At 38.0% G+C, this 27,760-nt stretch overlaps 3 protein-coding genes across 3 annotated transcripts in view; 2 read left to right on the top strand and 1 right to left on the bottom strand.

The window, feature by feature from the left end:
• The window catches only part of LOC150082522 (uncharacterized), a 33,211-nt gene extending 22,459 nt beyond the window's left edge, over nucleotides 1–10,752 (top strand). The window contains exons 6-9 of the mRNA XM_090378661.1: nucleotides 3,877–3,969; nucleotides 4,405–4,527; nucleotides 7,066–7,182; nucleotides 10,505–10,752. Coding sequence (XP_090234787.1) covers nucleotides 3,877–3,969; nucleotides 4,405–4,527; nucleotides 7,066–7,182; nucleotides 10,505–10,614 — 443 coding nt within the window. The 3' untranslated portion in view covers nucleotides 10,615–10,752. The remainder of the gene's footprint in view (nucleotides 1–3,876; nucleotides 3,970–4,404; nucleotides 4,528–7,065; nucleotides 7,183–10,504) is intronic.
• A 3,899-nt stretch (nucleotides 10,753–14,651) lies between these two features.
• Nucleotides 14,652–19,627, top strand: LOC150082521 (uncharacterized). Its single transcript, XM_090377822.1, has 3 exons — nucleotides 14,652–15,389; nucleotides 15,492–15,663; nucleotides 18,975–19,627. The coding sequence occupies exons 1-3, from the start codon at nucleotides 14,652–14,654 to the stop codon at nucleotides 19,625–19,627; spliced, it is 1,563 nt and encodes a 520-aa protein (XP_090233948.1).
• Nucleotides 19,628–26,673: 7,046 nt separating this feature from the next.
• Nucleotides 26,674–27,760, bottom strand: part of LOC150082520 (hepatocyte nuclear factor 4-gamma-like) — a 63,610-nt gene continuing 62,523 nt past the window's right edge. The window contains exon 7 of the mRNA XM_090377821.1: nucleotides 26,674–26,888. Coding sequence (XP_090233947.1) covers nucleotides 26,674–26,888 — 215 coding nt within the window. The remainder of the gene's footprint in view (nucleotides 26,889–27,760) is intronic.

Raw genomic sequence — 27,760 nt, 5'->3', positions numbered from 1 at the left:
ATTGGAGCAGTATGGCATTAAGGGATGGTTGAGTGCAGGGAAGACAGAGTGGTAATCGATGGACACTGCTCTTCATGGACTGATGTTATTAATGGAGTCCCCTACGGTTCGCTGTTGGGCCCATTGTTGTTTTCTGTATTTATTAATGATATTGATGAAGGTATATCAAGCTTAATGTCCAAGTTTGCAGATGATAGAAAGGTTGGCGGATTTGTTAATGACAGTATGTTACTGCAACAGGATCTAGAAAACTTAGGCAGATGGGCTGAAGCTTAACATTGACGAATGAAAAGTACTGCATATGGTAGCAGTAACCCCAGAGAATGTACCGACTGTGTGGTATTACACTCAGGGTAGTGGAGAACGAATAAGATCTGCAGGTAATTGTGCATACAGGCTTCCAGAGTAGGTCATGGGGTCTTATCAATGATATACAGGAATTTTGCTAGTAGAGATAAAGATGTGATGATCCCTTTGTATAAGGGAATGGTCAGGCCAAACCTTGAGTACTGCGTGGTCTGAAGGCCTCATTTTAGAAGGATGTAGAATTGCTAGAACGAGTACAGAGAAGGGTAGCAAGATTGCTGAGGGAAAGAAAGGGGTGATTTTACCAAGAAAGGCTTAAGTTCTGCAACTTGCAGCATCTGGAGACTTGGCATCTGCCAGGTGATTCGATTGAGGTGTATAGTGCTGATGGGATTCTTCTTGCTCAGATTACTAACCTGAGGGGAAATACAGTTGTAGAATAGATGTGCGGAAATTTGCCTTTAGCCAGCGGGTAGTTGATTACTGGAACAAACTTCCCTCTGTCGTGGAAGTTGATAGCTTAAACAAATTCAAGGAAGGACTGGACAAACGTTTAGAGCGAATGGATGGTTGAAATGGGAAGATTTTTTTTTTCTTTTGGCTGATGCAGTTTAAGCTTGCTTTCTTGTATCATATGCCTCTGCTAATGCTAATGCTAAAGTATACAGTGAGATAACTGAACTTTGCAGAAATTATGTAAGGGGTATTGATACGCCTCATGAAATTCAAGAAGTCTCTATTCAAATATTTATAATAAAAGCATAAATTTAAAAAATAAATCTGTTAAACTTAGGAGAAATTAAAGAGCTGTAATATCTGTACGTTTTAAAATTATTTTCCTTACATTTTTCAGTATGTACATAATCATTAAATGATACACGATAAGCGTATAATACACACACTGGTCAAAAAGTAGAAACATTTCCTTTGTATCAAATCAATACTGTACGCTTTCAAGCCAATGTGTTTTCACTTAAGGCTTGGAGTATCATAAAGGCGCCTGTAAATTGAAATTGGTTGTGCTGGTGCATACAAAGAAAAGAAGAATCGTACCTGGACTTTATTGGTCAATGGCAGGAGAGATGGGATGATAATACTCATCGTCGGATTACAAATAAATTCCTTCCATAAATATTAATGATAAACCTTGGTCCAAATTTACACCACATTCTTCTTGAAGGTGGTGTGAAACAGGACATGGATAATTTTTTGAAAAGTTACATGAGTTAGGTATTGTGAACCTTTCTGCTTACGTCTGTGAAAAAGATGAAACTTATGGACATATATTATATGACTGTTATGAGTACTCCGAACTTAGGAAGAAATTAATAGCAGTGTCGCGGAACCTACATGCGTTGAACCTTGGATGTGAACAACTGGTAGGAACAGAAGCGGATTTAAAATCCTTCCAAGAGTTTGCCGTCCAGGAATTTTGAAGGCGCTTAATGTTGTTACAAACAGAGGAGCAAGAAATTGATGGTTGCATCATGTAATGAGGTTTTGTGGTTGATTGGAGAACAATCAGGTTGGCTGATTAGTAAAACGGATTTCAATATATTTATGCTCAGGATGTGTGGTAACGTTCTAATAATAGGTGGGAGTTTACTCTGTGTGGACAATGACCCCCAAATAGTTTCAGAGAAAAAGACAACTTGGAATGTTCTTGTGTGGTTGGACTTTGGACACTATTGCCTACTTTGAATGATGTATTTCATTCTCTGTACAGTACTATGAATTGTATCTTATTTTTTTGTTTTTTTATAAAAACCCCAAACAGGAGTGGTATTAGAACCTATAGTACTTAGTACCGTGCTTGGGTTCGAGGTTGAGAAGACGAAAGAAGATATTTGTTGACATTAGACTTGGATTTTTGTAGACTGTAATTTTCAGGAAATACGTATGAAGGAAGGTTGTTCCAGAAAACGGCAGTTGAATGAATAAACGAGGGAGATGAAAAGTTGGTTCTGTTGTGAGTTTGAAGTTGGACAGTAAATGGATATTGGCTGGTGGCGGCACGTTTTCGGACTGTTTTGAAAGAGAGAGCGGGAATTATAGAATCCAATTCAGAAGAACAGTGACCATGGAGGTATCTGTAGAAACGACATGCAGTAGAAACAGAACGTGTATGAGACAGAGTGGAGAGACTCTGTTAGAGATGAGTCATTAATTAACCTAACTGCCCTCTTCTGAATGGAATCTAGAAGCCTGATAGAGGTTTTGGGGGCACCACCGCAGATGTAGGGACAATATTCCATGGTGGAGCGGATTTGCGATTTGTACAGAATGAACCGCTGTTTGGAAGAAAAGAAACCCTGAGACTGCAAGAGAACAAGTTTTTTAGATGCAGAGGAAGCAATATTTATAATGTTGCTTATGCCAAGAGAGATTAGAAGTCAGGGTAATCCCCAAAAGAGATATATCATTTTGCCTAGAAATCGGAAATTTTCAAAGATAAGCATAGGAGCAGAAGAATCCTATCCTTTTTGTGAGATATAAGATAGGACTGAGTTTTAGAAGGATTGAAATGAACTAAATTGTCTTTGCCCACTGGAGAATTACCTGGATATTGGCATTTAAGGAATTGGTAGGAGATATTATAGAAGTTGAAGCTGATTGAGCAGGGCGAGGTTTCCCGAACTGGAAAGGGAAATGCAATGTGCTATCATCAACAAATCTATGGATAGGATTTCCGGTCAATGGAAGAATGTCATTAGTATACAAGAGGAAAAGAGTAGGGGAAAGAACTGAACCTTAGGGGGACACCAGAATTAGTGGAGAAATTAGAAGACAGAGAGCCACATACTATCACTTTAAGTGAGTGGTCAGAGAGGAAACTGGATAACCAATTACAAAAAAGAGTTGGCAAACCATAAGATGGAAGCTTGTTTAGAAGACCTTTACTCCAAACACGATCGAAAGATTTTGAGCTGTCAAGAGCAACTGCTTGTCTTTCACCGAACGTTTCCATTGAATTTGTCCATAAGTGGGTAACATAGGCCAGAATATCACCAGTGGATCGACTGACAGAATCCATAATGGCGATCGTTGATCAAACGGAAGGTTTCTAGCTAGTTTAAGAGTTGGCGGTTAATTGATTTCTCCATTACTTTAGAAAGGGTAGAAGTAATTGCAATGGGACGATACCTGGATGGAAGGGATTCGTCACCATTTTTAGGAACTGGCTGGATATGAGCTGGATATACAGTATCTGTAACACATGTATGGTATTGTAAATATACGGCGGAGTTGCCCGAATTTTACAGGGTCCGTCTAGTACAATAAATAAATAAATAAATAAAAAACTTTCCCAAAGCTTCCTGAAGTTGATCAGTCATGGGGGAGACAGGATTGAGAAAACAAAGGAAGTCATTAGCGTTGAACGTAACATTCTCAAATGTATATAATGAGTGGAGCAAATTAACTGAAAGATTAATTTTTCAAATTAAAACGCTTTATAAAGACATTTGATATTAGGTTAAAGTCTCATTAGTATTAGTTACTGATCAAGCCACGTATTTTTCATTTCATTAATGTTTTTTTTTCTTTTTTTTTTTAATGGCTACACCACAGGTTGCCCATTGAAGTGTGAAAATTGTGGAGTATTAGAAAAGGATTCGTGCAAATGTAAATGCAAAAATGGGTGGGATACTCTTGACTGCAGCCGTAAGTATTTTATCACTTCTCTTCAACTCTTCGTTTTATCACGGAAGCTAGTAGCGTACCTAGAGGCACGCTGAACCTTGGCGTAGATTTAGTATTAGGTCCCCACCTAAGTCAACGATAATAAAAATGCGATAAAAATCATATTTTTAACCAATAATACGATTTTAACCATAAATCATGAAAATAATGGCATTCAATTTGAAATAACGGGTTTTAATTAACAATATTTTGTTTTATCATTCGGGCTCCAGTGGCCATCTGGATTGTCTAAGACTAAATACATTCAGCTAAATAATTTATTTTTAACTAAGAAATACATTAAAACTTTCCCTTAATGTTTGTATACTTATGAATCATTAAAGATTGATAATAGTGCAGCAATTTATCCTTTCTTTACTTCACAGTTCTGCATCCAGTCCACTTTGTTTCTCGTAGGTCAGTGTCGGGATTCCCATCCCCTCTGTGGGAAATCGCCTGGTTTTCCAAATAACTTCGCTTGTTCTTTAAACCACAATCGGGTACAAGAAAAGTTCTGTAGGAAAATGTGCAAGCAGTGTGGTAAATATTTTATTTTATTTCTCTTTTACTGATTTTAAGGTAAAACAGATTGTTTTTTGAGAATACTTTTCAATAACAGCTCTCCTCCTTAATTATTCTGCACTGCATTCCAGAAAATATCCACACATCTTGTTTTGATTTGCTTTATTAAGAAACCAGATACCAAAACCCTATATATACTCAAAGTGGCTACTTTATTCGGTACATCTACGTATTATCGAATAAGTTCCCCCTTTAAACCTGAATTCGTCGTATTGTGCACTCAATGATACGCCTAAAGCTTGTCACAGAGACTCTGGTCCATGTATTTGATGGATTGAGTATCAACAAGTGTTGGTACTCAGTCTATTGGAAAAAAAACAGTTTTTCCATTGCAAAAAATGTTTCTGAAAAGAGTCCCAAAGTGAACTACGAAATCGCTTGCCACTCTTCTGTCACCAGCCTGCATTGTTGACCTGGCAGATTTGGTCCATGGACTCATGATGTTTTCGGCACCTTCAGGTCCTTCCATCGAAACAGCAGGAACTGGGATTCAACACAGGCAACGTTTTGCAAATCTACTGAGCGCACTGTAACCGTACCTTCTTTTTTTTTTTCTGACAAAAATGGAATTCGATTCGGTCGCGGGCTGAGATACCCCATCTGTGTCAAGTTACGATAAGATTTGAACTGTACCTTTGGTTACCAGTGTAGCCTCCGTTGACCTCTCACATCAACGAGCTGTTTCCCACCATATGATCTCCATTGGCTGGACAGTGTTTAATTATTGGACCAATCTTGACAAGACACCAGACACTGAATCGTAAGTGGAAACTCCTGAAAGGCTGCAGTTTCCGAGAGATACTCATAGGCGCGGCTTCTTGCCATGTTTCAAGTGACTAAAATCTTTTGTCTTGCGCACTGAACTGTACGCATACAGCATCCTTACCAATGTGATTAAGAAGGAGATGAGCACTTCCAGGAAAATGTCGTTACAGTGATGAAGCGACATTCCACCTGTCTGGTAACGTTAACATACCCAATTGTCGCATATGGGAACCTGAAAATCTCCATTCATTTCGTTAACACAAAAGTGATAATCTAATTAACCTTCAGCCAGGTGATTGAGCCATTTTTCTTCCACAAAGGCGCTGTGAACTCTGCAAAATTACCTAGATACGCTCAGATTCTATGCTGAACCTCAGCTGTAAGATATTCAGTCACATGTCTTCTATCAGCAAGATGAGTCATCACCACCGCACTGGAGCTTGCATGTGCGCCATTTCTTCAATAAAAAATTTCACAACCGCTTGGATCTGCCGCGAGTGTCCTATTCCATGGCCTCCTCGTTCCCTGGATATCTCACCTATGTATGGGGCTACCTAGGAAGACAAGGTGTATGCAAGGAAAGTTAACAACGCCACAGAGTTAAAAGAACGGATTGAACAGGCTTCCATTTCTCAAGAGACGCTTGAAAAATTTTGGAGTTTAGGATTCCTCATTTTTGGAATACCCTGGGCTATCAACAATTGGCCTGATTTCCATAGCCAGAAGACAAAAAATATCATATTACGGCCATCCAGGAGATATCTTATCTGCCCATGTATTATATCCATAAATTGTATTCTCTGGTCGAATTGGCTGTTTTGCTGGACTAGAAGCCCAAGTTTCTGTAGGGGAGACCTTGTTATCCACCATGCTGGTATGGCGAAGACTATAAACAGAAGATCAACAAAATTTTTCTCAACTTTTAAGTTTCTGAATTTTTGAATTCCATGTCGAACACCTATGGATTCGCACAGTTTCAGATCTTCGTATGATCTGATTTCCAAAAAGTTATTGAACCATTCAATAAGCAAATCACTTTTTTTTCTTTGTTCTTTAAGGTAAGAGGTAAGTAGCAGCCATTATCAATCCACTGCTGGATGGAAGCTTCCTCAACAATTCATGTTGAGGGAAATGGATCTGCCACGCTGATCAAGTGCAGGTCGGCAGATCGATCGTATTTAGCGTTCAGGGGCTTGAACCCCTGTCTACTCAAAGAGCGTGTGCTAATGCACTCCCGCTCATGACCACTCGGCTACGGAGGCGCGCCTGTTCTTTAAACAAGTGAGCAATTGAAGCAGCAGGATTTGTACAAGGATCTGTCCCATTGTCTTACACATCTTGTATGACATTGGGAGGACAGGTATCCAGTAACTACTAACATCTTGTATACGCTCCCGATTCTGTATGTTGGAGTTATTTCCAGGGTATCTTACAGATAATGCCTTTTTCAAGAAAACCTGTCTTAATTTCCCAATTTGACAGACTTCGAAGGCACAAAAATAAAATTTGGTCGAAAAGCAACTTTCGATAAGAAAACAACTCTGCTACAAAGTATCGAAATTTGAAATTATCGTGTGTTATTGATCATCGCCTGAACACATTTTCATCTTACATGTCATAGTCTGTGAAATAATTGGTGAGAATTAATTGGTGATAGATACTTTTTATTTGAGTTTAATATACACAATTTCCTGTATTAATTATTTCTTCTCTCTTTTAAATGGCACACAGTGAGTGAAACAAATGGAACTAAAAATCTATGCTGCAATGGAGCTCTCTGTGAAGATGGTTATGCCTTGGATACCAATACGTGTAAGTGCATGGTGATGTGTCCAGGACCGTTCTCTCGTAAGTAACCAATTTTAATATTCTTTTAAATCTGATTTGGTCCTTTTATTGAATAAACAGCCGATAATATTTAGGGATGATAAGTCCAAATTCGTCGACTGTTCTGTATTATCCAAACTCCCATAATATTCTTGAATACCTTGGGTTAATGACTAACCAGCTTTGGAACAATTTTTTAAAATAAACTTAGCTATCATCAACGTATGTTAAACATTTGATTTCATATTTTGGAAAGATTTGGGACCGGAACTGAAATACGTACTAGCTATCCTGTAAAAACACTTTTTCACCATTTAATGTTGCAAGAAAGATTACGCTGTTTGCATGTAATTCGTTTAATAATTAATTTCAGGATTGAATCTACCTCACGCATGTCAAAGTCCATGATGCAACTTGCTGTGGCTGCTGATGGTACCCTGCCCATGGTTTATAAGACCTTGAACCAAGGACGGGGTACCATATGCATTCCTAGACGCCTCAGTTTCAAGAAGTGGGTTACTGTGACCTGATGGGTAGCACAGTTGGTGTAATCACTGTCCTCCCGGGTGAAAAAGACCTGAGTTCGACTCCCATCAATGATGCACGGTATTTTTATGGGTCTTTTTCAAAACTTGGCTAAGTTGGTCGGTCTCAGGCCAGGGTATTCCGATTATCTATCAAACTCTCCGCCTCAGTCAATCTTGCAGACAACTTATTTCAACATTCCACAATATACCGCCCAAAAGTAAACTTCATAGTGTTGTACCGGTCCACTGTTCTTTCGTTCATTTTATTAATATCCCCCATGGATCTTATACACTTCTATCAGATTCCCTCTTAAGGCGTCCAATTGCCAAGCTTTGCTGACCACATCTATCTTCTAAGGCATTCCTGATGAGATGCTTGGCGTTTTTCACCAATCTATTAGCTCTTCCTTGAACTTTCCCCGAAAGTTTTTTATCTTTATTTTTGATGCTTCCTTCAGACTTGGATACAATGTTCCATGTGTGGTGATGGGATCATCGTTTTATGGAGAGGGATAATATCTTCCTCTATACTTGCAAAATTCCGATAAATCGTAGATAGAACACCACGTGCTCTTCTTGTCACCTGCTTGCACTGTGCACGTTGAAATTCACCTTTTTGTACACTGGTGTGCAAAATTTAAGGACCAGTCAGGTTTTCACCTGTAGCTTCTCATAGGAGTGGCCTGGAAATGGGAAACGCATACCAAAGGAACCTCTTGAGGTACAGAACTGATGAAGGAAACAACAACGGAAACAAAACGGTACAGAGGGACTTTATTCAAAAATGACAACATAGCACTGGCTGCCATGATACAGATGCATCACTGCCAAAGATGGAACAAAGGGAAGAGGTGGTCCTCAGTAGAAGATATGGCCACCAATAATTTCGATGCAGGCTTTGCACCGCCTGTCCATACTTAGAACAATGTTGTTGATAAGTTCTTGCGGTAACATCGTCCATTCCTCTGTCAGCGCCATCTTCAGCTGGCGAACATTTTCTGGTGGGTGTGGACGTGCCGCTAGGCATCTCCCCAGAGCGTCCCATATGTGGTCGATGGGATTTAGATCGGAAGAAACGGGCACGCCAATCTATACGAACAATGTCCTCACTTTCCAAAAGCATATCAACAGCTGCAGTGCGATGGGGTGTGGCGTTATCATCCATAAAAACGAACTCGAGGCCAATGGCACCTCGGAACAGACGCACATGGGGAAGAATTACCTCAGTACAGTAGCATGCACCGGTTACAGTACCGCCTTCCAGTATCTGTAGTTGTGTACATCCATCCAAGATAACTCCTCCCCAGACGAGACCACCTCGACCGCCATATCGATCCCTTTCAGAGATGTTTGCGGGGTGATACCGTGTGGCAACCTCTCGCCAGATTAGCTGACGTCCAGAATCGCAGCTGAGACTGAATCTACTTTCATCAGTAAAGAGTACCTTAAGTAAAGATTTTGTGGTTGTAACCTTTAGAAATAGTGTTTGTTTGTTTGTTATTTGGTTTTTAGGAGGAGCATTAGCAACTAAGGCCATATTGCTCCGGGATATGCGGTGGTCATTCCCTGACCTTTCCGCATTCTCCGTATTTGGTGGTGACGGGCTCGAACCCCGGTCTAATCAAGAAGCGTGTGCTATGCACTGCTGCTCCTTCCCACCTGGCTACGGAGGCGCAGAAATAGTGTTGGTCCTTAAGTTTTGCACACCAGTGTATATCGTAATCGAGAAGTCTCTAATCCTTTAATTCTTTGCACTGTGCACGTTGAAATTCACCTGAAAAAAAAACGCCCCTTAATCTATAAAATACTCCAGAGTTTCTGTTCCTCAAGTGTTATACTTTCCCCTATACTATGTTATACTATGTATTCCTTCATCAATGCCATCTAGGAAGATATAAAACAAGAGAGGTCCGCAATGATCCTCGAGGACCCCACTTGTTACTCCAGTCCACTCTGAAGAATACCTATTTATGGCCAGCTTCTATCTCCTGGTCTTCAGCCAACCACTAAGTCACTGATTGATCTTCCATATTATGCCAATCTGCTCTAATTTATATAATAACCTCTCACGATGAACTGTATTAAAAGCCTTACTAAAATAAAATATACGCTGCCCTACAATTAATATCCGGAGATCCCTCTGTTCATAGTTGGTCACGTCCTACCGAAGATCACTTGTTGGACACAATAGACTTCCATTGCGGAATGATAATCAGGTCACTTAGGTCACAAGAATTTGTTCTTGTGACCTTTTGTGAGATTGCAAAGATAGCTGTCTTTGCAAAGGTCATTGAAGAAGTGGTAAGAAAATACCACAAAACATTGGCTCCATTATGTGTACATATTTCCAAATCGGGAATAAATAAAATTAAACCTTTTTTATCTTCAAATAACAAAATTTACCTACGCAACATGATGAAACTTGGATTTTTCATCCAGAAAACGGAAAATCGACCACAGAACACACGCAATTTGCAGACAAAATACATTTAGCAATATGGTCTTAATGGCTAATGCTCCTGTAATCCTACAACAACGCACCAAGCTGCTCAAGGAATGGTACAGCAGTGTATTTTTCGCATCATTTCGCATCAAACTCTTTAATACCTCGCCATAATAATTTAAGAGATTGGTCAGAGAGAATCTCTCCTTCGCGGTACAATTCTTCACACGTTAGGATACCATTCTTGTCACCATGGCTTTATCAATAATTGGAAAATTTCCATGATCTTACCAATAATTAGAAAAATTCAAGTTTTCTTATAAAACTGTTAATACTTCCACCAAAGATAATAATTGTCTTGTTTTTTTTCTAGATATCTTTAATGACTCCTGTTTAAGAGAAGATAGAGACACATCAACAGTGAACAGCCTGTCTCCTCTCCTAGTATTGATGCCCATTGCTCTCCTATTTCTTGTGTACTAGTGATCTTGCTACTGATTATTATCTTCATGCTTTGATAATCTTGTTTAAATAATTTAATATTTCTTTTACGTGCTCCTATAGTTTAAAATGAATCGAAAAATTAACGAAGTGCCATAGTCTTCAGTGTTCTCCTTCGCAGCCTCCTTTTATTAACTGTCTCTGAAAAGAATTGGAATCGTCCAGTTTATTGTACTGTTTTTTTATCTCCAAAAATATCTATCCATTCATAGCAATGTGTATAAATAAAGCTGGTACTTGTAGAATCAGATGAATCTTTAAATTATTATCAAATGAATTGTTATAAAAACAATTTCAGTCTCTCTGTGAACTTATTTAATAAGAATCATTTGAAAATAGCAGATTATCGTAGGAGAAATTATATCAAATGTCTTTATTCGTTTTACGTATTATTCGAGAAGGGAATTACTTTCCAACCAATGTTGTAAATCCTTTGCACGTTAAACTTGAGATCTTAAACATATTTATTGTATTTATCAATGATTGCTCAACATCATTACTTGCAATAAAATGGTGAGCTTGCAGCAAGATACGCCATCCTATTACCTATTGACATTGGCCAGTTCAAGGGCAGATAATGATATCATAGGAGCTACTGTTGGTATGCAATTCCATCTGTTGCATCACCACAGCTATGGTAAAATTTGACAAATATTAACGTGGTTATGTTGTAAGTGTGTAAAGTTCAAGGGAGAATATTTCGAGAAAGTGGAGTCCACAGAAGATTCAGCTGATGACAATTAAGATAAGATCTTGCACCTGTCCGCGAATTAAATGATCATCCCCATCGTACTTGTGTGATACTTGATTCGAAAAAAGAAAAAGTCCAAACCATATGGTGGAGTTGCCTGACAGTTATTCGGATAATGGAGGTTTCGGATAATCGAAGTTTTGCGTGTTGGGATACGTAACAGTTCGACAGCCAATTTTATCTAACTTTTAGTTCATATTTATATCACAGCAATTGGCAACATTTATTGATTTGTAATCCAAGTGAAAATTCACAAGTCGCTCCACCCTAGTTACGTGTACAGGGTTGTTATTATTAAAGTGCGTCTCTTTAATTGCGTTCCTAGCAAACCAGGAATCACTCAGAAATGAAATTTGGAATATCCAGTATTCAACTATAAACACGTCATTAAATATTTATGATGAACGAAAATGTGTGTACATTTTTTGAGAAACTTCATCACAAATGACATTTTGAACTTATTGAATAATAATAAAAATTGAAGAAATCAAATATAGTGCTGATGTGAATTGTAATCGTGGCCATTCTTCATAATGGTGTCAATGCATAATGAAGAAATACTTATCGTGGCATTTCATAAGTTGTTTTTGTTATGGTACAATACATTTCGATTGAAACTGATCTTTGAGCATACGCCACACCTAGGTCCGTCGGTCTGTCGTGTGGACTGTGTACCATGATTCATCACCACCCCTCACGTTCTCTCACTGCTGTGATATCCAAAACGTGCTTGGAATGAATGTACAGGTTATCTTCCGTCTTATCTTTGCTTACGTTTTTCTTAACAGCTTATTTTGGGTGTCCCCCTCTTTCAGATGTCTGGAAAACGTCATGATCACTTTGTCACAACTTATTCTCACACTTATTGTCAAGATATCTCTCCTCACTGGCCAAAAAATTAAGAGACCTTTACTCAGTATCTAGTAGGGCCACCTTTTGGCCGAATTGCATTTCGCGGTATGCATCAATTTCACCATTCTTCCATCAGGATATTTATCAGCCACTCTGTTGTGGTCGGTAGAGATTAAGTCGCGTGAGTGGTGGAAACGAGACAGTCTGAATGGCTTTATGATATTCACGTCACATTTTCATTCTACCATTGGTTCAAAAAAGTAAATCGAGACTCGTCAGTCCATACTGTTCCAGAGTAGTCTTGGAGTTGTCAGCACTCCTCCAGTCGAATACTTTATTGATGCTTTCTTGTTCGGGTCATTTTACTTGGAAATGGAAGTGCAACACCTTGTCTCCATCTTCACTAGTCTAATTTCTACTAATTACCCACCCTTTGATTATATTCGTTTAAGGGTCCTTGGTACTTGTGCTCATGCGCACTCTGAAATTTCAAGATGTTTAATTAAGAAATCAAGAGGAAAAATTATCCCAACTTCAAAATGAGCTCAACAAAATTACTAACGATCTAATATGTACAAAACATATTAGATCATTAGTAACTGGAACTGCAGAACTTGTATGAGTTAAACAAAAAAGGAAAATTGAAGATAAAAATGTAGAATACCATCGCTACCCAACCAGCTGCATAACAATCTATTACTAGATCTAATCTGATAAAACTAAAAATACATAACATTTATCGATAATGTTATTGTAGATGATTACCGTTTTATTTTCCTAACAGAAACTTGGCTTTTTCCCTCTTTGCATGAGGGCGAATTTCCCCCGATCCCTACATATACCACTCTCTGAAAAGGACCTTGCTGGTGGGGGTGGGGGTGGAGGTGTGGCCGCCATCTGGCACAATGATCTTCGTATTATTAACCAAGGTCTTCTGAATAACACTGAGGGACTATATTTAGAAGTGAAAGAAAACTTCCATTTTATTCATTGTCGTTTATCTTCCACCTCCTGTTTAGACAATCCAACGTCAACCTTTAAATCAGCTGACTATTATCATTCTTGGAGATTTTATTCTCCCTAAAACGAATGTTTCATGCGCAAACATAGACGCAAAAACAAAATCTTCTTACAGAAATAATGGAAAGCTAAGAATTAAACCAGCAGGTCAAAGAACCTACCCATGGGACCACCTATTTGACTTAATATACTCTGATATTAATATTGAGGTGATGAGGGGTATCATATCCTCAGACCACAAAGCGCTATTATTTAGTTTGACGTTAACCAAGGATGTACCATGGGATGTACCTAGGTACCGAACCTTATCTCCCTTTGGCAACATGTCTCTAATGAGCTAGATAAGGGGAGTGTGGTTGATGTTATTTACATTCTATTGAGGGCTATTGACTCGAGGGTACCAAATTAATTTATCTGGTATCCTCTTACATTTCGTACTGGAGGGACAGGGCTCCTCTTTGGAGCCACTTTTATACCTCAATGACCTTACAAAAAATTAACTATCCTCAAGACCGCCTTTCTACCTGTAATAATTTAGAAGAATGCCAATCATTACAAATTTCTCTAAATAAATTCAGTATTTGGGTGCCTCAAAATAATTTTAAAATTAACACCAAAAAATGCAAACTACTTGAAGACCCCAGAAAGTCAAACGTCTTGTATTCTTACACCATAAATAATAAAATAAACAGAATCACACACACAAAAGATTTAGGAACTATATTCACATATGATGACTCCTAAAATCACATCAATCACATTATATCTGAAGCCTATAAAAAGGTAGGATTTATCAAGAGACTAGCCCTTTTTGATCAACTTTGGAGTAAGATCAACTAATCAAGCTTATCCAACAGTGAATTTATTTTCCTTTCTGGATTTAATATAATTCCTCCATGGCAGTATGATTGTTTCACTATCTATTATTTATTTGTAATAGTCTGAGCTCAAAACTCATTGAAGACTGGAAGAATTCATACAAGTTTCATTTTTCAATTGTACTCCATTTCATGAAATGGGTAGGTGTATCTAATAAATTAGCCACTCACTATATTTTCTAACGATATTGTTTGACGTTACCATTGATACAAGTATTTACCTCATTATAGATTTTCATATACAAAACCTTACCTTGTATTAGCAATAAAAAAAACCCGTTTCACTTGAAAAGACATCTTGACCAAAGCAGCACCGATCTTCTAATGGAACTCTCTTGGCTTTTTGCCAAGGAAAAATCCAACAAACATTCTACTGATTGAGCAGAGCATTCTCATCTTATCTCTAACATTATGGTGAAGGGGCTGTAAATTTTACAAATTGTTTTATGTCTAAATGTTCAAATAAAATTATAAAGTAGCGTTTGAAATTATTTACTCTCCTTTCTCTGCTGTCCAATATGCCACTAGGAGTATCGCTGCTTCTAACTTCCCTGTCTGTGTTTTTTCTCATGACAGTAGGCAAGAAAAATCGCCTTTCCAGTCTACGACACTGTGATGATGAATCGTCAAGAAACATTTGCCAAGTCGAGTTCCTACCGTCTGTGCTGCAAGTGATAGAAGACCATGTAGAAGAAACACTCATTACTGTCCAGTGTCCTATAGAAGAAGAGACTTTAAATCGAAGAGATAAAGAATTTTCAATGGACACTCTTAAAAAGCATGTATGGAATATATTATTCAATTTGCACTCGGATGACGAGACTATTGCTGTAATAGAAGGTTCTTCGACTGTGGAACTCCATGAAGATGATGTTATATCTTCTTTAAATTTCTCCCTTCCGGTTAGAGGAGTCCGACTTGGACTTACTAAGCTGTTCTGGTTGATTACCGAAGAACATAGAAGAAGTCATAAAAGCACTCTGAATCATCATACTAATTTCTCTTCAGAAGTTAAAATAAATGGAAACAGAATAAGGAAAAGAGGTCGTCTCCTTCTCAAAGGAGAATATCCCATAGAGATTATTCGTGGAATTTCATGGGAGCAAAAAATGTTAATTGGCATCGTTCTGACATTAGTAGCGCTTGAAAACATGACCATGGGTTGTCAATTGAGTTGGGATGTTATAAAACAAGCCATGAAGCAGCCACTGGCTCCAGTAGTTGGTCTCTTTAGCCAGTTTGTCTACATGCCCTTGGTAAGTATACCGCATAATTCAACCCCACCTAGCTGTCATCCCTATATGTAAAATTAAGATCCTTAAAACCAGAAAATATAAATTGAATCGTACGTTTTTCAGGCATCATTCGGTGTTAGTTACATACTTTTGGAAGACTTTACCCAGAGACTTGGAATCTTTGTTCTAGGATGCTCGTCAGGAAGGGCTGCAAGTAACTTTTGGACGTTAAAATTCAAAGGAGACTTAGAACTCAGCGAAATAATGACATTCTTTAGTACTTTGGCAACACTAGGTAAGTAGATCCATAAAAGTTTCATTATCTAAATTATGTACCATCTACTGTGTACCTAGCCTTTCCATATAATTGAGTGATCTTTCAGTAAAAGATCATGTGGTACGAACACGTGATCTTTTACCGAAGTCAGAGATATGTAGGAATTATATTGCACTGTATTGTGTCTCTGTATAGGAGTTCATGGGGGTTCCATGTATCCCTGTGCTGTCACTGAGAAGAAACTCTACTTAGCCAAACCAGGCTAAGGTGTTCTGGGTAATGTATCGTGGGTTAGTGCTGTGATTTTTGTAGTTTCACTGGCCACTGATATATTTAGGGATTCAGACTGTCTTGACTCTATCGAGATAGGTCCAATCCCCAAATAACATTCAGCTGTGTTATCTAAAGAAGAAGCAGAACTCCTTGCTTCTAGGAGCTCCATGGGTTTCCCATATATCCCCATTGTGTCACTGAGAAGAAACTCTACTGAGCCAAGCCAGGCTAAGGTATTCTCTGTAATGCATCGTGGATTAGTACTGTGATGTTTGTGGTATCGCTGGCCACTGATATTTAGGGATGCATATGGTGCCTCGATTCTATCGAGATTGGTCCAATCACCAACATTCAGCGGTTTTATTTAAAGGTCAAGCAGAACTTCTTGCTTCTAGGTTACAACAGTGGGAGTTACCTGAAGGGAACTAAGAGTGTTGTAGCAGGTTACAAAGTGTTTTCAAAAAATTTCGTTATTGAAGACACTACGTGTTTTTGTAGAGATTTTCAGTGATCTTCTGAACATTGAGCATTGTACAAATTCTTAATGAATGGTGTATATTTATTGATACATCAAAATTAAGTTTGAAAGTAGTTTTGTTCTACATGGATCATGACTTTGCTTGGAATGTCTGTGGTGATATTAAGGTAATTAGAATTCTCAGTTGTCTACAGAGTGGTTTCACAAAATAGTTGTTTTCTATGTCTGTGGTACAGTCGTGCAACAAAAAAACATGACGTTGTTCAGCAGTGGGAAAAGAAGGAGAAATTTTTTTACCAGTGATAAGTAATATAAAATATGTTCCACAGGTTGAACCAAAAAGGTTCTTCTTCAACTTTTGTATATAAAACTTAGATTAACAAAGAATTTTATTGAGGTTCTGAATAAAGGAAGTGAATTCTCTTACCTAAGGGACATTTCGCAATTTAACAGATGAAAAATTGAAGGAAGGAATAAAACTGTCTCACTGAAAAAAGAAGAAAAAAAATACTTCAATTCTCCTGAAGAATTGAAATGTTGTTGTTTTTTTCTTCTTTTTTGGGGGGTGGAGCTAATGCTGTATAATCTTTGCTTCCTTGCATTGTGCTGCTAATACTGATACTAACATATCTCATGACGTAGTTGAGGCTAAGTTTCGATCATTTATATAGAAAACATAGTCTTGCTGGAACAGGACACACAAGGTAAAAAGTGCTCTGGCATAGTAATGCAACAAAAAACATTTAAGCATCAAACATGTAATCTTATAGAAACAGTTTTTGTCACGGTTATGTTCACGGATAACGATTTAATCTGGCGTACTGCCCCTCCAGGAATCAATAATTTCAAGATAATGATTATTTGTAGAATCAGTTGACACTCTTGAGTAATTACTGGACAGTCCGGAAGAGTTGAAATACATCTTTTTAGAGCGTCTCCGAGAATTCTCAATGGGAATTCAGATTATGAGAGCAGATAAACCAGCCCATACGGAATGTACCTCATCTTCCAGCATATTGTTGACCAGCTGTGCTCAATAAGGGTTGATAGTTGTCATCTATCAGAAAGAATTCTTCGTTTACAAAGCCAACATAAGGAAAGACCATTGGTCACAGGTTCCCATCTATATACCTGTATGCAGTCAGCATCCCTTTCCTATGATCTGAATGTCTCTACGACCAGAGAGACTATGGCCCTCATTACCAGCAAACAACCTCTACTGACTGTTCCTGAACCTCGCCGAGGTCTCTCAGACTCCTCTTTCATGCCGCACGTGCATCTGACGAAACTACACCTACAGGCCGCATCTGGAATCATCTGTGAAGAGTTCATAGCACTGTTGTTCCTCGTCAGCACAGTCAATGGAGCACACACCATAGGTCTCTTGTCGGGACGTGTTGACATTGAAGATTGACATCATGGCCACAGTGTTCTAGGATCGCCAAGGCGTTCTGTTGGTGGATTGGATTCTTGCCGAAGGGAAGAACAATCAACGAACAGCTTTACTGTGCAACGTTGGAAAAACTGAAAGCCAATATTCGACGCAAACGACCAGGACTCCTGACAAGTGGCGTGATTTTGTTGCACGACAACGCAATTCCACACACTGCCCACACCGCTCGTGAGTGGTTGCGCCGTAATCGTTGGGAAACTCTGTCACTTCCCCCCTATAGCCCAGACTTAGTGCCTTCAGACTTCCATTTGTTCGGCCTTCTAAAAAAACACCTTCAAGAAAGCATTTCACCACGAATGAGGAAGTTCATCAGGCGATGCGATGTTGGTTACTGCGTATGGGTAAGGACTTTCAGTACTAGTATTGATAAACTGATCCATCGTTGGGACAAGTGCATCAATAAAACTGGAGACTTTGTGGAGAAGTAGTGCATGTTCACTTATTTCTTGGTGTGTGATTTCAACTTCGTATTATTAAACATCATCGAGAGAAAAAATGTGTTACCTTACTTTTCGGAAACCCCTTGTACATATACATGTCCATGAAGATTATTTGAAACCGATTTCAAAACCTGTTGATGACACTTTGTGACACAGCAAGCCATGCCGCAGCTTGGAATGGTGGTTGTCCAGTTTTCAAGAGTTAGAGTCGGATAAAATGGTCTGAGAGGAACATTTCATCTCAGAAATCTGCGGCATGGTCGAGTTGATAATAAAAAGGTCACATGTCTGAATTTGAAGTGTTTTCGAGCTGTTATTTGTTGGAAAGCTTAGCAATTCGCATCTTCATGTTAATTCTTGAACGATGCTGTTCACTGAAACCATAATAGACAACGATATAGTAGATTGTCTAATGGTCTGTGTAGTGAGTCCTCTATTTGTTTTGACCAGAGTACAAGTGGTCGGTAAGCTACTCTGTCGTTTCTAAAAAAGGACAAAAAAATTCTAATAACATTCTACCTTGTCAATGAAAGATTCTTTCAATCTTTCATTGACAAGATTTCATTGATTCTTTGAATATCGAACGTACAAGTTCCTTATTTATTCTAGATATTAAGAACAATATTAGAGTTTTATGGCAATTGGGACAAATCATGTGTTTCAGAATTGTTCTTTTTATTTTCAGTTACGATACCGCTGTGGATGCACATTCTGGGAAGGAAAATCCTAACGGCTGACAGATTTTCCATTCCCTTCAGTACGCTTGTATCAACACTTCTCATCTTGACATCGCCTCTGTGTATTGGGCTATTTGTTCAAAGGTATCGTCCAGAATGGGTGGAAAAATCTCGTCGTATTTTGCGTATGTTGATCATCACCTGCCTATTGCTGACCCTAACCATCGGTGTTTACTGCTATACGTTTTTATTCCAGCTGTTCACCTGGAGGCTTCTCTGGGCAACAGCCACAGTTGCTTGGGGTGCTTATGCTTTCGGAGCCTTGTTAGCTGCAATTGCTTGTTTACCTAGATCCAAAGTGGTCGCTATCTCCATAGAAACTGCACTTCAAAATGCGGGATTGGCTTTTTTGCTACTAAAGGCAACCATGAGGGAACCAGTGGCTGATCTTGCCGCAGTCCCTTTGATCTTACAACTCATTTTAACTGTCGGACCTCTTTGGGGTTCGCTTGGAGCTTTTTATATCGACAGCCTACTCCGAAGAAGATCTAAACAGGACTTGAAGCTTGAAGAAGGAGACAAGATGTTGCCAAATGTGGACCGCATAGAAGATAAAGTTTCTAAGGAGGACCAAAGTGTTCAAGTTATTACAAAGTTATAAATCATTCCTCGTGCCTCTAGAGCGAAGGTAAATACCAATATCTAAAGAGATGAGTTATAATTTCATAAGACCTAATCCATTACAGAGTACTCGCGTCAGTTTTTTTATGCATAGCGTACACAATTATAATTTGTGCGTATCCCCCTTCGCGTACACTTATAAACATATTTATTAAAAATAATTTATTCATTTATTTAAGAAGTTTGTGTAAGCTCATAATTAATATTCCTAATTAGAAATTATAAACTTTTAAATTTGATTCTGCTCTTTGGAAGAGAAGAAGATATTTTCATAGTGTTTTAAAATTCTATAACAGCAAGTAATAAGAATATCAGAGAATGGCTGACATATTTTGAAATATTTAAGATACTTGAAGTTAAAACTACTTAAATCTAAAGTCATTGGAATCTAAAAAATATATTTTTTTTTTCATTCTAATTAAATTAGTAAGTTTTAATTCGCTTCTAATAGTTCCTGTGTGTCGTTTTGCAAATCTGTGATCTCTCAAGGGGAAACTTTAAGGTTAGGAAACAAAAAAAAAAAAAGAAATATCAAGGTATCTTGATTTTTTGTTCTTTGGAGTCTTTCGATGAAAGGACTGTACAGAATGGGTTAGCAGCAGTACGTCGATGAAGATCCTGACATGCTAGGACTCGGTCTCTGTGATCTTCAGTGAGAATGCAAGGTACAAACTTGGATGATATGCATCGTATTTCGAAATCTTGTGTTAGAATTTGTTTGGCATGTCCCATAAGAAATACCAATTTCATTAGCAAGCCTCGGCGATGGTTAAACATGGATCACTCATGATCAGATCACGAAACCAATCAATTGAATTATCGGTTCCTGAAGTTGAAGAAAGGCCAGCGCGTAGGTTGTCTTCGACGGAAAAGCAGTCCTCTTTAAACTTTGCCAAACACTAAAAAAGTCTCTGAATGACACATAGCATCTTCTCCAAAAATAATTTTTAAGATTTTTCCTCGGTTTCTTTTGTACTTTCCCGTCATTTGAAACAAAATTTGATGTAAATTCTCTGCTCAGTGAAATCACTCATTTAAAATCACTACGAAATACATAAAACAACTCTATTCAACGCGCGCTAGTTCAGGCTGAACTCATATGAACATGACATTCAACGAAATATCGAGATATTGAGGCCCCGAACCTTTTTATATATCGCTTCATATTTATGGAAATCGATCCTTTACATCTGCTCGACAAAATTAAGAACACCTATAAAACGTAGTGTAATTCCTGGAGCTTGCAATGCAACGGGACAAAATTTGGTAACCCTAAAAATATAGTACACCATCATAGAATAACATCGTTATTCTCTGATGGTGTACCACAGAATAACAATGATATGAGGAGACAGCGAGAAACTTCGGACAAGTGTAAGGAACATTTATGGGGGTTTTATAAAAATTACCAAAAAGGTCACATTACAGAAGCTGATACAAGATGCTTGAAAAGATTGTTACATGACAAAAGTACGGCGTATGATCCCCTCTAACGAATAAACAGGCCTGACAGCCGTGAACCATGCTCGATATAAAGGTGTCCATAAGATTCTGTGGTAACAAATCCCATTCTTCCACCAGCACAGATCTTAACAAGTGACCGAAGAGTTGTCTGTCGGAGTGCAATGCGAGGCCCAAGGGCGTCCCACACATTTTTGATCGGATTTAAGTCTGGTGATCGTTCTGGCTACGGCAATCATTGAATATCTTAAGTTTCAAGATATTCCTCCGCTACTTGAGTTTTATGTGCAGTGACGTTATCGTGCATGAAAAGAAAATCTGCGCTAATTGCACCCCTAAAAAGTTGCACATAGGGTTCGAGGACGTTCTCGGTACCTCTGCGCAGTTACTACTCCTGTCCAAAACATGAAGAGGGTTGCGGCCGATTATCATTATTCCATCCCACACGAGAACAACGCATCTACTGTAAGTGTCCTTTCACTGATGTTGGAGAGTAGGTATCGCATTCCTCGCTGTCTCCAAATAAAATAACCTCTAGAAACTGTCTGTAGGCTAAAACGGGACTCATGAGAGAACAGAACTGTTCCCCATTTGTCAGGGCTCCAAGTCACATGTTCATAGCATCAGTTTTGACGATCTCTTCGGTGGTTTGGAGTTAATGGGATACAAACCACTGGCTTCCTTGCCTCGATTCCACTTCTTTAACACTCCAGTTGGAAATGTTTTCACCTGCAGCAGCAGCAGTCCCAAGGTACAGTTGATGACAGGACATCGTAGGTTTCGTCTTGCTTTTAGAACTTGATAGCAGTCTCTTGTGGTTGACGTAGCTCTCGGGCGACCTTGGTCAGCTCTTCTTGTAATGGTTCCTGTCTCCTGAAACTGCTTCCATAGCACAGAGATGACATTGTAACACATTAAGCCAACGTGCCACCTGCGACTGCCCAGCTTCAAGTCGCCCAATGGCTCTCCCTCTGAAAGAATCATCTAAACGACGATGACTTGCCATCCTGAGTACTGGAGATGTGGCTGTTCCACTGAGCAAACCAAAGAACAGGAATAAAGTGATGTGGCAACCCGTGTTTTTATATGCATGGATAATTTGCATAATGTGCGGTTCTGGTAGATCGATTTCTATTGGATCTTTGCATGACAGGATGCCTTATTATATTAAATATTCGTCTACAGTGAAACTATTCACAATAACATATTCATGAGAAACATTTTGTTCTGTTAATTTTGTGGAGCAGTGTATTATAGTATACAGTATGTATTAATTCAAGATACTTAATGCATACTGTATTAATTCAAGAAGACACATAGTCACAAAATATAATCTTCCAAGATATTAGTATTTCTTTATTAAACTGATGAAATATAAAAAATAGAGAGTCGACACTTTTTATTATTAAAAATACTTTATTTTTTTGCTATATAGAAGCCAATATGGCCTTAATATTCTTATTAGTAGCAATGCCTTATAATTCAAAGGAAATTGCTACTACAACTAGTAAATTGATAATAAACAAAGCTTTAAAAACAAATTATTATTATTATTTAAATAACTCATAATACAAAATAAAAGAATATCGTAATTTATATTCATTTCATTAAAATCTCTTGATGCTGTAGATTACCGACTTCAACACCATCTAGAGGAATTTTCGGAACTTAAAATAAAAAGAAAAAATTATTATTCTACTGAATAAAACATACATGGATTATACTAGTGTCTTGCCTAGCTGGTATTTTACACAAAAACTTATTACAAAACATTAAATACAAGTATATATTTGGTACAACCTATTTTATGAGTAATCTGAGTAATTTCTGCTTTATAATTATTAAAAATAGTAATTCGATATGCTAGTGACAATATAAATCAAGTGCTCAGGTTGGGTATTAAAAAAAGAAAAGAGAAATTCAGACCCGTCCAAAGAGAACATGGAACGTCATCATATTTTGTCCAAAATATTAGAAGTGTGTACAGCAATATTGTGAATTGGAACAAACACGAATATTCGGTGTAATTTTTATGTAAATGTATAAGTACCACAGTTGTGAAAAGCTTAAGCTAAGACATCTCATTAACTGTATTAATTGGATCTGTGGTTAAGGTAATTTAGATCAATGTTGCTTGTAAGGCTCACATCAAAGACATAAATCAGGGCCCTGGTTTATTCCCAATGCCCTTTTTCCAATAACAAATGCGTTAAAATTCAATCCAAAGCTTTGATTCTTGAAGACGAAAGGCTTAAGTTCTGCAAATTGCAGTGTCTGGAGACTAGGCGCCTGCGAGGTGATCTGATTGAGGTGTATAAAGCCTTGAATGGTTTGATCAGGCTCAATGCTGATGGGATTCTTCATCTTGCTCAGATTACAAACCTGAGGTGGCATTAACTCAAATTGAGGAAAGACAGTTGTAGAATAGATTGCAGAAATTTCCTTTAGATTGCTGGAACAAACTTCCATCTGTCGTTGTGGAAGTTGATAGCGTAAATAAATTCAAGGAAGAAGTGGACAAACTTTTGGAGTGAATGAATGGGTGAAATGGGAAGAATTTTTTTATGCTAATGCTAAAGACAGTGCAGAAGTTCTAAATGAACAAAAATACAAGTTACAGAAAATGCATATTAATGTTCAGTCTTCAAAACTTATCTACAAATATTAATTCAAAATGCAGATTTTAAATCTGGCTGAACCAGGTGTGATATATTTCTTATTAGAACGAAGATTATGTGCACAAATCAATGAATACTGTTCACATAAAGAAGAACACGTGGACCAATACTGTTCACATAAAGAAGAAAAGAGAGCAAATATTGAATAAATCAAGAAATTTTACCACACGCAGATCTACTGAAACACGTATGAGGTAGATAATAGGGACAAAATGTTTACGTGTGAGGTAGGCCCTTGCTATGTGAGCAAATTTCGTACATTTATTCTTATGTGTAACACAAGTTATAGGAATATTGTTGAGGAACACTACAATGGCAGTTTTTTTGTATTGAGACTTTCACTTGTAATTCTCACTTTTCGGAGTTCGAGTTATGATAGCTTCAGCTTAATATTTAATAGTCAGATTTTAAGATTTCCTTGAATCTCTTTGGGCAGTCTGCCTAATATGGACTAAACGTGTCCTGTAATGAAATTTCACAAATATTGAAAAGTATACATTCCCAAATGTTGCAAATACCCTCGATTTTGTCTTCTCTTTCTATAAAATTTTCCTTAACTTCTTTCATTGGCTGTTTCCCTAAAATCATTTAATTAGGTAAAATCTTAAAATGCTTGTTTCACCATAAAATTCATTACGTAAGATTTATTAAATCCTCGTATTTATTTTAATGTTATAATCTATTGATATTGAAATAAAATTTAGCGAAGCATTTAAACTGTATATCTCGATCTCACGTTTTTTGTTGATGAAAAATAATTTGATTATGGCCAATTTGATAAACAACTGAAATCGCAAATTTGGATTATGCACATGGTAAGAAGCAGCGTAATTCTGGTTCAGGAGTTTACAAACTACTGCTTATAATATAATCATTACCGCATTTTGTGGTCGCGTGTACTCAAACCACTCAAAAGCGTTTACTGCTGTACTTTCGCTTTGATCACTTGGACTCAACTTTAAAACCCTGCTCGAGCTTCCAATTGAGTAAATGGAAAATTTATAACAATACGGATTTAAGCAATTTTATAATATACACTGCACAGTCAAAATATCATGACCACCTCAAATGCTTTAGCTGTTGGCCATCCGGTAGTTAAGGTATTCCAAGAGTGGACGAATAGTGGACAGAGCAGTAGTCGCTGAGCCAATGACGGGCACCCACGCTTCATCGATGGTCGTGATGAACGTAGGCTGTCCCTCCTTCTGCGATCCGATAGATAGAAACGATGTAACGGCTGACCATGGACTTTAATCAGATGACCAGTGGTGTTTCCAAGACAATGATTCAACGAACCCTTCTCCGTATGAGCAGTGGAAGTGGCCGCACAGTCAAGGTAACCGTACTTACGGCTACCCATCGGCAACGGCACCTCAAGTTTGCATCTGAGCTGCGTCATTGGACCATTGACGACTGGAAAAAAAGAGTTGCCTTTTCCAATGAATCAATTTGCCTCCTACGTTGCAATAGATGGAGGGTTTGGAGAAATCATTCCGCTGATGTTCGGTTCAACAGAAAAAGGCAGGTGACGGCAGTGTTTTGGTATGGGGGTGTTTTTCTGAGAATATCTTGAAGCTCTTTTACCCCTAGGGATGGATCCCTTCATGGTGAATATCTTCCCAAATGGTACAGGTCTGTTCGACTAAGATAATGCGCCCTGCCACGTTGCCGGTATTGTCGAGAGTGGTTCGACAGAACCGGCGTTTCGCTCCTCCACCACGGACTATCAGCGATCTACGGGACGCAATCCTGGCGATATGGTACAATATAACTCCTATAATGTTCAGAGGCCTTATAGAGTGAATGCCTCGCCGTGTGGCGAGTGGGGTTATGATATTTATGCTGGTCAGTGAATATTTCACATCTTTGTGATAGCAACCATAAGAAACGAAAGTAAAAGCTCTCTTCTTCATACGGGACTGGGCATCATATTATAGATTAAATATTGATTGGAATCTTTTATAAACCCAACAAGCTTTTGAAGACCGTAGTCGTTTGTTTTTGATTCAAATCATGTGGTTCCAATTCTAACTTATCATATTGCACTAGACCCCAGACAGCCTTTTGTCAAATATCTATTTTTTAGAAGGAGGCATTATCAATAGGGTAACTGTTCTGTACGAATTGTTACCAAGGAATATTAATCTATTGAACCTTATACGAGTAGCGACACGATGCCCACAGATTAAAACTTACTTGCTCGACTTAAGCAAAATCGCAAGCAAGTTCGATTACCCTTCATCCAGATTTTGAGCATTACTCTGGCTTTTTCATTGAGTATAATATTGTTCTTTGAATCAGCAATTGAATCAAATATACTCCGGCGCTGAAGAATCCAAAGCGCCAACAAAGTTTCTTTTTTACTTCTAAGCACTGTTTCATCGATTTTCATACTGTGTAACCTTTCCAACGTAAAATCATACAAACTGAAGATAATCCTCACATATCATCTATTCGCAGAAGCATTATGCAGTACGAAATACAAAGAAGACAATTAATTCACTTTTAAAAATTGCACATTAAAATAGACTATATATACAATGTCTAGTATTAAAATAGACAGCACATCTTTTAAAATGTGATAATTGGTTCATAGCACCACGGAAAATTTCAGGAATTTTAGCTGCTCCACTCAATCATTTGAACTAGAAACCTGGAAACTAGTGCTTTTGCATCCATATTTAGGAACTTTGAGATTAATGCATTTTACAAAACTTTACGAACACAAATTTAATATTTTTTTTTATCTTTATATTCTGAAACGATCACACAGACGAGTTTATGAAATGCATCTTTGTATAACTATACCACTCTGTTCCAATTGCTTGCTTCGTTCTTTGGGGAATGTTACCTCTTCTGTGCGCAATTCAAGTTCAATTACTGTGGATTAATAACTGCTGTCTGAATCAATAATTTCTCTCTTAAAGGGATGCGTTGCAAGAGTCAATAATCGATAACTGTCTGATGGAGAAGGAATAGAAGTTTCTTGGTGACCATTGATTAGTGGATCAGCACTATGTCCATTGATTTGCTCCATTGGAGGAGAAATCACTGTACTGGTAGCTGTCGGAACTAATGGGGTTGTAGTGTCCAATGTCGCACCTACAGAAGAAAAAAATTGAAATTAATGCCATTGGTTATTTAAAATATGTAACTTACAGAAAATAAATCTTATAATTTTAGAATTTTTTCTATATTTGCTTCCTTGTTTTCCATATTAAAATGAAAATATTAATCACTTCATAGTGAACTTAGTGTGATTTTAACCATGATTTCGAATGTGCTTAATTTTTTTCCTGACACCTTCAGTTTGCAGGACATTTCATATTTTATTTTTCCCGTACTTGATGCACTGTAGGTAGCACAGTGCATCAAGTACGTGTATCAACGACCTTCCCCGACTAGGCAGAAAATAACTGAGTTCGAGTCACGTCGATGAAAATTTTATGGACCTTTTTCACAACGTGGCTGAGTTAGTCGGTCTCAGGCAAGGGAACATGGTTTTTTCTCCAGGAAACTCGGGTTTTTCGTCCAGCAAACCGACCTCAGAACACACGCAAGTTACACACAAAAAAATGTATATATACATTATATTAGGTTCATCCGTAATTATTAAATCTACCCATATGTATTTTGTCTGTAAATTGCGTGTGTTCTGTGGTCGATTTGGCTGTTTTGATAGACAAAAAAAAAAAAAAAGTTCTGATTAAAAAAAACCTTGCTATCTATGCCTGAAACCGACTAACTCAGCGACGAAGTGAAAAAAAGCCCATTAAAGTTCCTCGGGTCGGGATCCGAACTCGGGCCTTTTCCACCAGTGTTTGGGAAGATGGTGGCGATACCGATGTGCTACCGCGCAGACGCAAGTTACAGAGAGTAAACACGGAGCAATATGGCCTTAGTCCTGATGCTCCTAAAACCCTACTACAACAACATATATGGTGCAATATGGCCTAATTCACTGATGAGACTAA

This window comes from Mastigoproctus giganteus, chromosome 7 (assembly GCF_048544385.1).
Source record: "Mastigoproctus giganteus isolate SK-2022 chromosome 7, ASM4854438v1, whole genome shotgun sequence".
Classification (NCBI taxonomy): Eukaryota; Metazoa; Arthropoda; class Arachnida; order Uropygi; family Thelyphonidae; genus Mastigoproctus; species Mastigoproctus giganteus.
The sequence above is the reverse complement of the archived record's forward strand: the minus strand, read 5'-3'. Positions and strand labels throughout refer to the sequence as shown.

Coding starts and splice junctions, on each gene's coding strand:
- LOC150082521 (XM_090377822.1), top strand. CDS start 14,652: ATGCCACTAGGAGTATCGCTGCTTCTAACTTCCCTGTCTGTGTTTTTT. Junction 15,390..15,491: donor AGTTTGTCTACATGCCCTTG/GTAAGTATACCG, acceptor TACGTTTTTCAG/GCATCATTCGGTGTTAGTTA. Junction 15,664..18,974: donor TAGTACTTTGGCAACACTAG/GTAAGTAGATCC, acceptor TTTTATTTTCAG/TTACGATACCGCTGTGGATG.